Source organism: Lepidochelys kempii, chromosome 3 (genome assembly GCF_965140285.1).
Source record: "Lepidochelys kempii isolate rLepKem1 chromosome 3, rLepKem1.hap1, whole genome shotgun sequence".
NCBI classification, from domain to species: domain Eukaryota; kingdom Metazoa; phylum Chordata; order Testudines; family Cheloniidae; genus Lepidochelys; species Lepidochelys kempii.
Genome location: NC_136382.1, coordinates 98,594,191 through 98,610,418, shown reverse-complemented (window position 1 = coordinate 98,610,418; position 16,228 = coordinate 98,594,191). Strand labels below are relative to the sequence as shown.

At 41.5% G+C, this 16,228-nt stretch overlaps 1 protein-coding gene across 1 annotated transcript in view; it reads left to right on the top strand.

Moving 5' to 3' along the window:
• Positions 1–16,228, top strand: part of THEMIS (thymocyte selection associated) — a 112,159-nt gene that overhangs the window by 17,284 nt on the left and 78,647 nt on the right. The window contains exons 2-4 of the mRNA XM_073335191.1: positions 4,233–4,391; positions 12,960–13,418; positions 14,009–15,054. Of these exons, the coding sequence (XP_073191292.1) occupies positions 4,233–4,391; positions 12,960–13,418; positions 14,009–15,054 (1,664 nt within the window). The remainder of the gene's footprint in view (positions 1–4,232; positions 4,392–12,959; positions 13,419–14,008; positions 15,055–16,228) is intronic.

The window sequence follows — 16,228 nt, the reverse complement described above, 5'->3', positions numbered from 1 at the left end:
ATTAACTTAGGCTTGAATAGAGACTGGGAGTGGATGGGTCATTACACAAAGTAAAACTATTTCCCCATGTTTATTGCCCCCCTCCACCCCCCACTGTTCCTCAGACGTTCTTGTCAACTGCTGGAAATGGCCCACCTTGATTATCACTACAAAAGATCTCCCCCGCCCTCCTGCTGGTAATAGCTCACCTTAAGTGATCACTCTCTTGTTACAGTGTGTATGGTAACACCCATTGTTTCATGTTGTCTGTGTATATAAATCTGCCCACTGTATTTTCCACTGAATGCGTCCGATGAAGTGAGCTGTAGCTCACGAGAGCTTATGCTCAAATAAATTTGTTAGTCTCTAAGGTGCCACAAGTACTTCTTTTCTTTTTGTGAATACAGACTAACACGGCTGCTACTCTGAAACCTACCTGGAATAATCCATCTAAACCCACAGAAATTGTAAGCAGGGCAAAGAAATGTGTTAGATTATCTTTTGTTCTGGCTTGTGAATTTTCCTATGCTACGGCGGTAGTTTTATTCCTGTTTTTGTAACTGTGAAGCTGAGCCCAGAGGGGAATCCTCTGTGTTTTAAATCTTTTTATTACCTTGTAAAGTTACCTTTCATCCTGATTTTGCAGGTATGATTCTTTTACTTTTTTCTTTATAAATAAAGGTCTTTTTTTAAGAACCTGATTGATTCAGTGTCCTGAAGACAAAGGGTCTGGTCTGTGCTCACATTGCTAAGGCAACTGGTTGGTATATTATTCTCAAGTCTCCCCAGGAAAGGGGGTGAAGGAGTTTGGGGGGATATTTTGGAGGGATAGGTATTCTAAGTGACCCTTCCCTGAATTTTTGTGTAAATCACTTGGTGGTGGCAGCAATACCATCCAAGGACAAGGAAAGGAATTTGTGCCTTGGGGAAGTTTTTACCTAAACTGGTAGAATATAAATTTAGGGGGTCTTTCACGCAGGTCCCCACATCTGTACCTCAGAGGTCAGAGTGTGTGTGGGGGAACCCTGACATCTGTCATCAGCCCTGACTTTAGAGGGTTGTGGCTGGAGCACCACTACAGTCCAGCTATTCTCAGCTGGTAGTTGGTCTGTTGGGGGCTATTGCCAACTTACATAGTTTGGAAAAGTGGGTGCAGCAGAGAATCTAGCCCTAAAGCTTCAATGAATAAAGAAGATACAATGAACAATGTGCTCCCTTTTACTAGCGCATTCATCATAGATTCATTTTGTGGGAGAGGGTCAGAGGTGGATTATGGATTGGTGGGGTGTTGGGCCAGAGCAAGTGGGGGCCCCTCTCCACTCCTTCTGCCTGCAGTTTCCTCCTCCCCCAACACCGCAGCGCTCCTGCCGGGAAATGGGGTAAGGGCGCTGGGGCTTGCCCCGCCCCCACACCTGGCGCTCCTGCTGGGGAGAAGGGTTGGGACATGGGGGCGCCCAATTTTCCAAGGCCCCCAATTGGTCACGGACCCGTTGGTCCAGTGGCTAATGTGCAGGAGAGAATAATAGAATTCAGTGTACATAGTTCCATGTGGACTGTAATCCAGAGTCATGGAGTTTAAGGCCAGAAGGGACCATCAGATCATCTAGTCTGACCTTCTGTACACCAAAGACCAGCACCCGCACACTAAACCCAATACCCCCGAAGTGTTCTTTCATGCTGTGTCCTCTGGGATTTACCTTTTCTGATCAAAATCAGTGATGTTATTATCTGTATACTGTACTGTATATGAAGGGTGGTGAGGTTTTTTCCATGAGATAAAGAGGATTACCATTTTCACGGCTGTTTCATCTCGCTCTCTCTAACATGTGCCTATGGAGCACAGCTAAAGCAAGGAGAGCTCTGACACTTCCTCATGTGGTCATTGGAGCATCAGCCACTGTAACCCAGAGAGGTCCAGCAGGGCGTATAGTAGTAGCTGTGTTAGTCAATACGGTATTGCTAGGGATGCAAGCAGTGACAGGATTCAGTTTTTGCCGTAAGAAAGACAAATTGTTCTTTTATAGTGAATCAGGGCAGTGACTTTCCTGGTCTTATATATTTAGGGCCAGATTAACTGAGCGTGGCTCAGGGAGGCATAAACTACACCAGCTTGCGCCAGATTGTTGTTTGGGTTGCAGTAGTTTCCAAGGACCATAACCATAGATGAGGACTCCATTGTGCTAAGCCCTGTACAAACATGTAACAAAAAGACAGTCCCTGCCTGCAGAGTCTACAAGCAAAGTAGAATGGCCCTCTGCATCGCAGGGGGGGATTCACTGTGAGGAAGTCCTGGCAGCACTGCAATCCCCACCCTCTCTCGGTGCTGTGTGAGTGTAAATGTACTTCCCTGTTCTACGTGAAGAGAGAAAATACTGCTTCATCCTGCTTCTCCTTGCAGGGAGCAGAAAATCAGTCCTGCACATGCTCCCTGTGAGGAGGTATCTGAGGACTGCAATCCTGTAATCACTGGAGAAGTACAGTACAGGAGCAACCTCGCCTTGCTGCCTCTGAAGGCACCCCATAAGATGAGGATGTTACTGGGAATAGAATGGTTTCTTTCGGTATGTTTTCACTGCAAAGTTCACCCTGGCTCTTACTCAGGTGTTACCCGTAAACCGTCTCCCATCCACACCCTCTTGGCTGACTTTGGTGGTGCTTTCGTTCCAAAGCATGGCGTGGCTGGGGGTGTAGATAAGGCTCAAGCCTGCGTGAGGCTGTCAGGGTGGCTGGTAACCCATGCATTCGACAGTGAGGATGCAGGCTGAAGTAAGCAAGTGCTCTTAGTCCCCCAATGCCTTCCCATCATTCTACCCAGCCCCCCCCATATGCCCAGAAGGAAAAGACAAGGTTTCCCATATTTCACTGGGCAAGAACCATAGAATGGCTAAGCCTGCAGCAGCGCAAAGAACCATGGGATATGCCCCCAGAAGTCCTAGTGACACACTCCAGTGAAGACACCCCCTTCATACCTCGAACCCAGGTCCATGGGGGTGGGGGAAGTGTTATTTCCTCTGCTCGCCCAATATGTGCTAAAGAACGTAGGGAGAGCTCTTTTTCTGGACTCTCCTCAGCTCCTGGAAATTATTTTGGGAGACAGCTCACACCGCTTCAGTGGGCTTTCATATTCCCAGTGAGAAGTGTAGGGGAACCTTCATTTCTAAGGGAACACTGAATATAGCCTTAATTATGGAGATGCTGCCACTTCTCCAATGTATCTTATTTTAGATTGCGCTTTTATCCTCCTCTTAGGGCTCAATACTGCAATCACCTACTACCAAATGTAGTGCTTATTACCAAGAGGAGCACCATAGGTTTCAATGGGACCACTCATGGTAGTGCATGGTTTCATCACTGAGTTCTTAAACAACGACACCTTGAGACTGCAGCTTATCTATGAGTTCACTACAAAACCCTGTACTGAGTGAGAGGTGTTTATTAGCCCAGGATATGGTTATGACTTGGATTCAACCTTGAGTCACTAAGAAGAGAATGACACTGCTAATAGGTAGTATTTTTGATATAGCTGTGAAGTTGAGATGGTCCTTCCCCATATAGTGGCCACCAGGTTGATGAGTTCTGCAGGCAGTGGTAAAAATCAGAGTACAGAGATTTGTGTTCTGCACTGCTACTGAAATTTACTGTGCAGTTGTGGGTCCAGATTGTATGATATTCCTACTCTCTGACTGGCTGAGACCATTCTATTTCAATGTAAAAAGATTGAAGGGCTGATCTTTTTAGGCTCTTTTCTCTTCATAATGGTATGTTAAAATGCTATTGGGAACTACATGGACTACATGCACCGATGCAGCTGATCCAAAGTGCACTGAAGTCAAAAGAAAGCTTTCCCTTTACTTCAATAGTCTTTGTATCAGGCCCATGGAGAGGAAACTCCATTCTTTTTAATATTATGTATCCTATAGGAAATACTAGGATCCTATCCCATATAGCTTCTTGTATATACCCTATATCCCAATAGAGTAAACTTTGATCTTAGATTGATTTTGATCTTTTGGTCAGAAATTATACCGAAGGGGGAAAAAAACTAGGGAAAAAACCTGACGGCAGGGTCTGTAATATTGAGAGGGAGAATGAAAACCACGTAGTTGCAGAAGATCATGTAAGTTTCACATAACTGATTTAAATGGCTTTTAGTGTCTATGCAGAAGGAAATATTCCAAGAAAAGCAATACGGGTATTTTAAATCGTGCTTAAAACTTGTGTACCATCTTTCCTTTCCTTTTGTGTTTCCTAAGGCTCCGTTTATGAAATGTTTGGAAATGAATGCTGCCTGCCAACCGGAGAATTGATTAAAGTTACTGGGTTCAAAGTTAATAAGATCATTGCAAGCATCTGCGAGAGTAATGAAGACGACCAGTGCTCAGCCAGAATTGAATTGCCCCTGAATTTTCCAGGTACAGTATTTCATGAATATAGGTTACTGAAGTTTTATAAACCCCATTATCACCTTTATCTGTTCTATTCTTATGATGTACATGATGATGTCTGTTGAGGTACCCACTAGGATGCCAAAAAATACAGTCATAATAGATGGCACTAGATAAAAGAAACTAATTTCTACATTTTACTTTGCGGGACTCTCATGCTTGAATAAGAAATAATAATATTAAAAGTGGAGCTGGTAACACTGCTTATACCTAAGGTTGTCCAACAGAAGACTCATCATCAAACTCTGTTTTCAGTTACTTATGACTATGCCAGACTTCAACTGTTTGGGCTGAAATTTTCCATGCCAGGTGTCTTCTTGAGGCTAATATTTATTTATTTATTTTTGGCGTCTGCAAAAATGGTTCAGCCATTTCTGAGAATGAGATTAGGGGAAAATACGGTGTTTTGTCAATGTTGAAAAAAATTCTTACTACTGTTTGGTTGAGAAGTTCTGGTGTCCCCGCGCTTTGGATCAGGGACTTGAAATTTGGCAAGCGTGGCCCTTGCCTCAGGGATGGATCTTGTGTTTTTTCCCCACAGAAGCAGCACCAACATTTGGCCAAGTTAGCAGCCTCTGAAAAAGCTAAGCTCACACATGCTCAGAAGAGACTTCTTAGAGTTTGGCAGCTGCACTTCCCAAAGATTCCATCTCTGGTGACCATATTCAAGCCCTTCATAGCTCCTACATGCTCATCAGACCACACACACTCCATCCCAGGCACTCTGCAATTACTATTCCCAGTTGCTATGGGCTGTTCTAGTGCCAGGAACCAGAACTAGAGCAGAGAGGCTGTCTCTCCTGTGCTCTTAGCGCCGCCACTGAGGGGGCCCAGGCACAGTGGAGGAGGAAGCAGCCAGATTCAAATTCAGAAGGGATTGGACCTGGACCTGGGGCAAGGGGGGCAGTGGAGGAAGTAGATTAAAAATGGGACTTGGTGGAGGGGGAGGGGAGGGAATTGTAACTCGTACTGGGAGATGACAGGGGGAACACTGGGAGTGACTGTGAAACAAGGGCTGATGTGGAAACTCGGGGGTCAGTGGGAGCGGCAAGACTAAGAGACGGGATCAGGGAGCGGGCAATGAGACACACTAGGCAACTGGACTGGGAGCCAGAGCTTGAAAGTCTTGTGCTTTTTAAGTCAGTCTCATGTTTTTGGGGGGATCTGACTTGTGTTTTAAATGCATGGGGTAGTCAGTACTGGCACCGGTTGAATTCAGGGAATCAAATTTACACTTGGTGTTAGAGAGTTGCATCCTTTTACACCAGAGCTGAATTTAATCCTGGAGGGTCTAGCTCAGTGGTTTGAGCATTGGCCTGCTAAACCCAGGGTTGTGAGTTCAATCCTTGAGGCGGCCATTTAGGGATCTGGGGCAAATATTGGGGATTGGTCCTGCTTTGAGCAGGGGGTTGGACTAGATGACCCCCTGAGGTCCCTTCCAACCCTGAGATTCTATGATTGCTCTGACTCTACTCCAATCTTCAGGGAGATCTGAAAACTCATTCAACCAGTCTATTTGAGAAAGGAACTTGGGTTTAGACAGGAAAGAAAATCAATTTCCATTGGAAACATAAATCCATTATGTTGAGCCTTGTGAGACTGAACTCATATCTACTAACACCACTTTGCACGGTCACACCCTAGGTGATGGGTTGTGCTAAACTCAGCAGCGTAAAGGTAACGATGAAGCCTCTTGTTAGTCTAAGAGAGAAAACGCATTATATACCTGCATTTGGGATCTCTTCTGGTGTACACTGTACTGAAAATTTGCTTCACTGGTCTAATTTTTTTCTTCTATAAAAAAAGATTCAATTGTAAAACACCAAACAGTCCCACTCATTGCCATTATTGTCTGACTATACACTTTTTCCTTTTCTAAAATTCTGGCCTGAATGAAATTATGTTAAATGTTCTTGGCTTACTTTCCCTCACAGCACATAAAAGTCTATGCTGTATTTGAGTTACAGTTCCTTTCTAAAACTCTATCATTGGCTTATTTTGGAAGAAATATTATTTAGTTCACCAGAACTCTTGTGCTGTGCTTCTAGCAGTCTTCTGGCTCCTTGTGGAAAAGAGCAAACTTTTTGTTATGTTCTTTTCAAGTGCCATTCATTGTGAATTATCATTTGCACCCCATGAGCCTGCTTATCCTCTCTCTTTGTGCTGGTGTAAATGAGGAGCAACTCCATCCAAGTTAAGAGAATTAGACTGGTAAAAAATTGATGCATTTGAGAGAAGAATCAGGCCCACTGGCTTTAAATAATTTTTGCTCTTTTTCTTTGTGAACATTTCTGGTGTTTGTCTGCACAACTCTGTAGAACTCCTTATTTCTTTTCTGGAAAATCTGATTCCTGATAAAGGCCTAATTTGACCCTGGTATTAGCAAAAACTACTGAAAACATGAGTTCATATCTATGTTATTTCATTTTATCCTCATTCTAATCTGTCCTTTCATGCTTCAGAGGATCAGTCTATTCTTTCTGTGCTCACACACTGGACAAAAAAAATCTTATGCCGTTATGTTAGTCGCTTGAATAGCTACATCCAGCAAATATTTCTGAACTACTCTTTTCATCATGAACAACTTGGTGAAGGCTGACAGATTTCATGACACCTGAACTTGGTCCTACTGTTAATGTTTTCTTTGTGCTCTTTAGTCTGCATACGTATTTGTAGATTCTCTGACTGCTCACAAGACCTGTAATAGTTTCAGAATAGCAGCCGTGTTAGTCTGTATTCGCAATAAGAAAAGGAGGACTTGTGGCACCTTAGAGACTAACAAATTTATTTGAGCATAAGCTTCTGTGAGCTACAAATAAATTTGTTAGTCTCTAAGGTGCCACAAGTACTCCTTTTCTTTTTACGAAGACCTGTAATAGTTTCCTTTTAATAATAATCTTGATTAGCATTCTCACAAAAAGAGGTTAGCATGGTTATCCCCATTTTAGCTAAGGGCAACTGAGGTACGTAGAGATGTAACTTGCCAAAAATAACACAGTATATCAATGGCAGAGCTGGGATTAAGCCTAATTCTGGTTATTCACTTATAATAGAGAAATGCCACTGAGTTCAGTGGAGGGCCTTGGCCAATATATTTGCAAATGCATTCTAAACTTGTACTTTCCATTGCTTGTAACTTTCTCCCAGCCCCAAAAGTTCCCTTCTGGGAAATGTACATGCCTTGATTTCTGCCAAAATGTGATTATATTTAGAGAGTCTAAGTGAAGTTGATCCAGCCATTTTTTATGACATGGATGGAAAAAAAGGTCTATTGACACTTTTTTGCACTCAGCCTCAACGTCTGAAATTTAGAAACTTAACTTTATCGTATGTCTCTTTCTCATGAGGAATTGTTGCTATGTTAAGTATGAAAAACATCTGGATTGTAATTTATAATAATGTAATTTATAATGATTTTAATAAGGTTCTGGATAGCCGTGGATAACAGATTTTAAAAAAAATCCTGGTAAAAAAAATGAACAAATATATCAGAGCAAGCAAAGCATTATCAGAAATCATCAGTGCATACAATGCCAGCTAAAGAAGGATTGCTATTGTTTTCACTCTTCACACAATAATAAAAATTTTAATATTTACCTCTTATCTGTAGAGAGAGAGACATATGGAACCTTACATACTCAAACACAAGCAGGTGGTTACTAGATAACATTTAATTCACGGGCATAATCAGTATAGGAGCAACATGCACAAGTCCACATAGTTCTTTTAGCTGTCTGCTCGAGCATGCTGTTACCAAAATTAAGAAAACCATCAGAATGAAAGATAAAGATTTTTCTCCTCCCAACCCTGACGGAGCATGAACCCAAGGGGCTAATTGGATCTCTAGTTTTGTATGATTAAAGGGTATTAATTACTGATTCATATAAAACCTGCTTTTTGACATGAGGATATTCATCAGTTTCATGGTACCAAAGCTGAATTCCAAATAGCTCAGCAGTCCCAGGAAATTTAACATAGCACTAAGTTCCGTCTCAGACTGATAGAGGGGAAAGGGATCTCTTTATTTGTGGTGACGATCCTTTCCGACTCCCTATATATTGCCAAAGAATTCCCAGACAGAGATGACTTTTAATCCTAGTTTATAAAGATACTCCTGAAGAGCATAGCTTTTGCCTTTGGAATACAACATATTGAAATAGCTTGTATTTTTTTCAAAAACTTTTCATAGGAATGATATCCCTGTTCCCCTCATCCCCAACATTTACAGGGGGATAATGCCCATCTTGCTCCTGCAGCTTACTTGCCTGGAACATTGGCTGGATACTAGTGTTGTCTTTGTGACTTACTCACTCATCAGGACCACATCCCTGCAAACACGATACTTTTTGGACATACTATATGGAGATCTGCTTACTTGTAACTTCTTTAAATGCATAGCAATGGTGCTATAAATTATAGTGACCCTTATTAAACCCTTAGTTATGTCACATGCTACAGAAATTAAGGGTCAGACCTTTGAAACCCCTTTCTGCTGCTCAGACATTGCAACTAGAAAGCTACCCTAATGGGCAACTGTGGATTCGCCTTACCTAGGGGAATCCCCCTCAAGCACAGCCCTTCCTTAATGTTAAAACCAAGGTTTAATCACTGTTAACTGACCCAATGTTGAATCCCATTTTTCTTGGTCTGTACTGACAACTAAGTTGTGATCAGCATTATGTTAACTAACTCAATTACTTACAACCATGTTCAAACATAGCCCCGTTTTGTAGTGTACACAAGGTCCATATCTTAGCTATGTTTGTGCCTTCACACCAACCATGCTGGAATGAGGGCATTCTGGGAAAAACTGATAGCTTTCCCACAATGCTTCCGCCGTGGACAGAGTGTCCAGAGGAGATGTATACGCAGAGGCACAGGAGGCAGTGAACTCTGGAAAGTTTTAGTATGGCTGTGAAGAACTAGGATTGTAAAAGCCAGCCATACAGGCACTGTTAGTGACTCCGTCTCTACACTAAACCAGACAGATCCTTACCAGGCGGGTTTCTGGCAAGGGCACACTTCTGTTAGTTATCATAGGTGCTACTGGAGTATTAATCATGTTGTATGTGGATACAATCCATGCTTAGAGCCAACCATGCGCCTAACTGGTTATAAACTCAGTTACAAGCTGAAGTGTACACAGGAGCTTAGTGAAGCTCCCTTTAGAGTGAAAGGCCATAACTGCTATACGCACATTGCAACGTGAAGACTCAAGTTTGTCATAGTGAAGCAATGATCACACTGAAGTGATTCTGTGACAAAAACGAATTCACTGTTACACTAGATCTTTGGCTGAGCACCCAAGGCTGCAATTGGCTCATTACCCCCACCTTGCTGTATGAACTGACTGCTTGCTAAGATTGACTTTGGAGATTATCCACCTGGTGCTTCCGAGACGAAGGGCACAGAGAGTGGGGGGAGAACAACAGCACCTCTGGTGTGGAAGGGAGGTGTAGAATCACTCAGGAGGTGGAGAACTCATGGAAATGCACTTCCTACTGTGCCAAGCTGCATTGTGGGACACCCTGTCCCTTCTTTTTCTCCATACCGGGGACAGTGGGCATTTCATTTTAAGCATAGGATTGCAATACCTCTTGTGTGGTCCCAATGGGAAGTGAGTAGAGATTAGGGTGACCAGATGTCCCAATTTTATAGGGACAGTCCTGATATTTGGGACTTTGTGTCTTATATGGGTGCCTGTTACCCCTCACCCCCTGTCCCGATTTTTCACACTTGCTGTCTGGTCACCCTAGAAGAGATGGGCTGGGGAAGGCTCTTGCCTGAGCTTTTGGTCTGTTTGGCTGTGTTTTTTGTGGGAAGGAAAGAGCCTTGCCACCTTATTGGGGGAGGATGGCGTGATTCTGAGAGTGCACATTTGCTTGCAATTACCACTTAATTTGGACTGATGCATATTTTGCAGCCACAACCTAGGTATTTGCTTTTGAAAATTTGTCCTAGAATAACCTATTAAATGTAGTTATAGTTTCTGGGAAATTGGCGTTTTGCTATGGCTGTCCAAAAAAACCACAGGATAACTATTATTCAAGAGTCTGTATGAGGCAATGTTATCACTGCTGAATCTTGTGAAAAGATAGCTTAATCACACAGCTTAACGAAACCGCTCTGTTCAGTTCTCTAAACTGTCCACTTCATCTAGGAAAACAGTCACAAATATATAAATGTACACGTTTTTCTTGCTGTATGGACTTCTAACAAGACAGTTCCCAAGGGCATGATTAACACGAATTAATAGTGCCCCTAGGGATTAGAGAAGCACATATGCAGCCTCTGCCTTGTAATACTTCAGAGTTGCAATTACCTCATGATAAACCATGCTGCTCTAGTGCCTAAATACTGGAGTCATCCATCTGGTGGCCTGTACTATTAATCATGCTACGGCACATTCTTCTCCCTTGCTTTTATAATCCAGTGGAGGGGGCGTTTTTGGTTGTTTGTTTTAATATAGATCAATAATTACTCTCTAAGTCACTGAACTGTATGAAAAAAGATAATTAGTGTGAACATTGAGGACCAAATTCGGTTTTTGTATAAGTATGTGAAACTACACTGAGAACAACAGAGTTCCAGGTCTGGATTTGTCCTATAAGGCTTAGTTTTCATGATCAGGTGTGTGGTGGGGCGATAAATCAATTTGCCTTTTGGTGAAGCAAAGAAACTGATTATTATTATTTTATCCTTCATGTAAGAATTGGTGAGGGATGCTGGAACTAGAAGTGTTCTATTTGGGCTTGGGGAGTAAAAGTATTGCTTCTAAACTAAGAGAAACATCATCTCCTCTTTGTGCTGTCCACCCTTCAAGCTGGCATAGAGCATGGCAAGTGCAGCCAATGATAGTACAGTTCCTAAGCTGACATGAATGTCTTGGGATCTATTCTCTGGACTTCACATTTCCCATGGAGCCTCAGATGGGATTTGGAGGTTGCACCCCACAACCAGTTCCACAAGGGCACAAATCTGGCTTCTAAGAGAGAATACTTCATCCGGAAGTTGACAAGATTCGTTGTTTACTCCTCACTGTAATGCCTAAGCATTTTAATTCTCTTTTTCACTTGCTGCTGGTTTTATCATGGGAGGGTTTCTTTTGTTAACATGAAGATGTTGATAAAAACATTGATTTCCTATCTTAGAGGCATGGATCAAGTTTCTCATAATCCTCTGTGATTTACACTCCAATTGTACCAGTAGCAGCAGAGTGTGATAATATTTCAGTGATCAGCAAAGAAAAAAAACCAGAGATGAAAGGGAATACTGTCATTGGATCAAATGTTGTGAAGAAAATTTTAAACCCTACTCTACCTTGGAAACATGCATGTGCTTAACTTTGAAGTCATTGACTGTGTAAAATTAAGCACTTGTGTACGTGCTGGAAGGGATGGGGCCGTAGCGTAGTGATGGTCAGAAAAGTGACACTATAAAAATGTTTTTACTCAATGTTGTTGTTTGTTTGTCTGAGTCACATCAGCTCACTTTACCGACGGGGGGGCGGGAGGGGAAGTGTTTACTCCTGCACACTCTCCAAAGCCAACAAAGCTATTGTACATGAAGCAGGATTCTATTCTATGTCACGAATCATCAACAAAACTTCAGCTACAGTCCACTTGCATAATCTTCATTCCAGGTGGAAATGCAAAAGCCTGAAAGAACATTTGGGCTATATAGCTATGTCACTAAATGACATCTCCTTTCAGTTTTGTTTGCTGCACCATTTAATGTAGAAGAATCTCCTGTGTGTTGCCGGGGTAGCGTCATTTTGTATTTCAGCTCAGCTATGCAACATTATAGAATGAGAGACTGTTTTCTCTCTCTCACTTTCTCCCATTGAGACTTTATATTTATTCTTCCCTGTTTGTTGTTTTCCTCAATCTGAAATGAAAATAATTTAGACTGAAAAATACTTCTTTGTGTATTGTGTCAAGGATACTGTTTGATTTTCACATCCGAGTTGATTTTGCAGGGTAGTCAGTTAGAAAAATTATCTTTCCCTCTGTATATTGAACTTATTTGCTTCGAAAGCTGTTAAGAATTTAATTTACACATGCATAAAGAGTGAACTCAGGAACTATGCATCACTTAAATCCCATTTAAACTCTAACATTCAGATTTAAGTGGGACTTAAGTGATGCGTAGGTCTTGTGCTGGCTGGCCTTCTGCACAGGTTTGAATGTCATCCTCAGAGAATGAATACTCAAGCTTCATGATTCTGTTTTTATAGAGACAGGTTTCAGAGTAGCAGCCGTGTTAGTCTGTATTCGCAAAAAGAAAAGGAGGACTTGTGGCACCATAGAGACTAACAAATTTGTTAGTCTCTAAGGTGCCACAAGTACTCCTTTTCTGTTTTCATAGAGCCACTTTTCTGACAATACAACCATGCTTTAAATGATAAATATTTTGTTTTGTTTTGATTTCGAGTTTTTATTGGCTTCATGGGTTCATGAACTAAAAGTTGATGTAACAGTGAATGCTTGCATATTTCCCAAGTCCCCTTGTATAATACAACATTTGTGTTCTTAGGTCTTTGTAAGATTGTGGCTGATAAAACTCCATATCTCAGCATTGAAGAAATCACAAGAAAGGTTTCTATTGGGCCAACGCGACTGGGCCATCCTTGCTTCTATTGCAATGAAGACATAAAACTGGCAAATCTCACCGTCAAACAAGGTGAGCAGATCATGTTCAACTCTGTGGAAGAGGTCAACGGGACACTGACTGTGAACTGCGGAGTGGTAAGAGATAACCAGTCTCACTCGTTTATTTTGCCATTCTCACAAGAAGGAGAGTTCTATGAATGTGAAGATGACCATATTTACACCCTGAAAGAGATTGTTGAATGGAAAATCCCAAAAAGTAGAAACCGGATTGTGAAATTTACCAATCTGTTACATACATGGGACTCCTCTAATCCACTTCCTGAAAATTTTGATGGCTGTCTGATTCTAGCACCAATCTACGAAGTACAAGGAGTGATGAAATGTAAGTAAAAATCTAAGTTAATGAGCTGTACTTCTGTGCCTTGCAGTGTGTTCTAAACTGAATGCAAACTGCTCAAAATATCTGTTACAGACAGTGCTTGTTTTGGACAGATAGAAGATGGGTATTCCATATCCATATTTGCTACTGCTGCTAGTTTAAAAATGGGGAAAGAAGGGGAAGAATTTTTCTCCATCTTCCCTCGTCCTCAAATTCAAATACTGACTCTGTATCTTTTTATTGCAATCTGCTATTATCACTTTTCCTGATACTACTATTAAATTATCTTTAGAGAGGAAACTTTTTTTTCAAGCAGATGGAGCAGATAACTAAGAGTTCTGGGTTCTATTCCCAGAAACTCTTATTGACTAACTGTGTTACCATGGGGCAATCATTTAATTTTTGGCTGTATTTAGCCATCTGTAAAATAGATATAATATTTGCATTTGTAATTGGTTTACACGGGCAAAATTGTGGACACAATGGTTGTACAACATCTTAGAGGTTTTTTTTAAGTTGTCTCTTGGAGTGTGTATATTTCATTACAACATCAGTGTGAAAACAAAAACTGACTTTTACCTTTTTCCTTTCAGTTCGAAGGGATATAGTTCATATCCTCTCTGATCTAGACATTGAAGTCATAGATGTAACAGATGGTTATGATATTAGCTCTTTCCTTCAGCCATTATCCATGGAAGATGTATTTGAAAGGACAAGCAAAGAATTTCCGATGGTTGCTGAGGTTATAGAAGGGCCCACAGGAAGACAGCAACCTTATAATTTATTATGTCCTGGGAAAGAAATTGTCATTCACAAAAAGTACCAGGCAAAAAGAATCCTTGCATCTGAGATCAGAAGTGATTCCCACAAAAGACACTTTTTAATTCCTGCCAGCTACAAAGGAAAGTTCAAGAGAAGACCTCGGGAGTTTCTAACTGCCTATGACCTGGAGATAGCAAGAAGTGACAAGGAGCAGCTTCATGTTGTAGCAACTAAAGCCTTTGATTCTCCCCATGCAGAATTGTTTTCTGTTTCTGTTGGAGACCAGTTTCTAGTTCAACAGTGCCAGACTGGTGAAGTCATATACCAGGGAAGGAAGAAAGTGATAGATGTTTTGGCCTGTGAACAAATACTAAATGAGGCCTATAAGAAAGTGCTTCTTCCTATGTATATGGAAGGTGGCTTTGTTGAAGTGATTCATGACAAGAGACAGTACCAGCTTTCAGAGCTTTGCAAAGAGTTCCGCTTGCCCTTTAATGTCAAAGTGTCTGTGAGGGATCTCTCCATTGAGGAGGATGTCTTGGCTGCTATGCCTGGACTGCAGCTTGAAGAAGAAATCACAGACTCCTACTTGCTAATCAGCAGTGCTGGTGATCCTGCAGACAGTTGGGAAATTCCTGTGTATCGTCTAAATATGTCTGTTCAGTTGCTCAGCAAACCTGTTGACGAAACTGTATCCTCCCCAACTAGGACTATTGTGGAAGAGATCAGTGAAGAACAATATTACATGGTGAGGAGATTTGAAAACCAAGCCCTACACCCACCACCCAGACCTCCCAAAAAGCCAACAACACTGGAATCAAAACCTCTTCTCACTGTGCCAGAGCGAAGTGTGTCAGATGCACTGCATGCTGTGAAGGTAGGACATTTCTTCTGTTATATATCCTTTGTCATATGTTTGAGATGCTTCACAATCTGCTTCCATTTTATGTTGGCTTATGTTTTATGTTAAACTCATTTATTGTCATGCAGCCTTTGAGATGGCAGTGAACCCCACATGATAGACAAATGAGCTGTTATACATCTTGACTAGAACTTAACATTGAGGTCTGAATCCTCCATTGGTGTAAATTGATCTGTGGCCAGTTGAAGATCTGGCCCTAGAGCTTTGGGGTTGGATAATCCTTTGTTGCACTGGTGTATAAGTGAGGGGACAATTTGGGCAATTACAGCTAAATGCTTAAAAATGGGAAATACATGTTGATTCGATACATTAAGAGAGAATTTTGTTCAGATAGAGATCACGGAATTTGTATTTGAAATTTTCACATAGACATTCTACAGAGATATTTTTGTTCTGAATATTTTGCATTGTATCCAAACAGCAAATAGATTTTTGAATGGAAAGTATTGATTTTCATAAAGCTACTGAAGTTTCAATATTTCACCAAGGCAAAGAGCACATACAAAAGTGCCCATTATAGATGGACAAATACTGGAGTATTTTTAGTAGCAGTTAACCCATAACAATTGTGCTTATCATTGGTTTTCTCCTATACGTTGAAAGAGCTATGTACAGAAAGGTGACTCGATGAGGTCTCAGCGGGGAAACAAGTACAGGGCCTGCTCAGACTATATGTGTCTCTCTAGTCAGAGCTCCCATTCCCCTCTTGCTTTCCTGTTCAAATGCAAATCCACCAAAAGGAAAAAAAGACTAATTTTACATTAATTATTAATGCAGTTGAGTCTCCAGAATGTGACTAGCTACATCTTGGTGACGATGATCTGCTTGGAACGCAAACAGGAATTGATGTGTTTACATTTTTTTTAAAAATAAGGGCCATATTTTGCCCTTTGCATCCACGTTTGGAAGGGAACATCTTTGCGCCTCTCCCCCCATTTGCTGAATGTTATTCACCTCTGTGGCAGCATTTTCTGCCTCTGTTCTTAGGACAGATCGTTTTCCATGGGCCTGAGGGTCTATGCAGAAGGAGCAAGCAGGCCTGGGGAGAAGTGGATGTGGGGGAATTGTTCTGATACCAGTCCTGTGGAATCCTTCAGGTACAAGTGTTAAATTAAGAGGATGTGCTGAT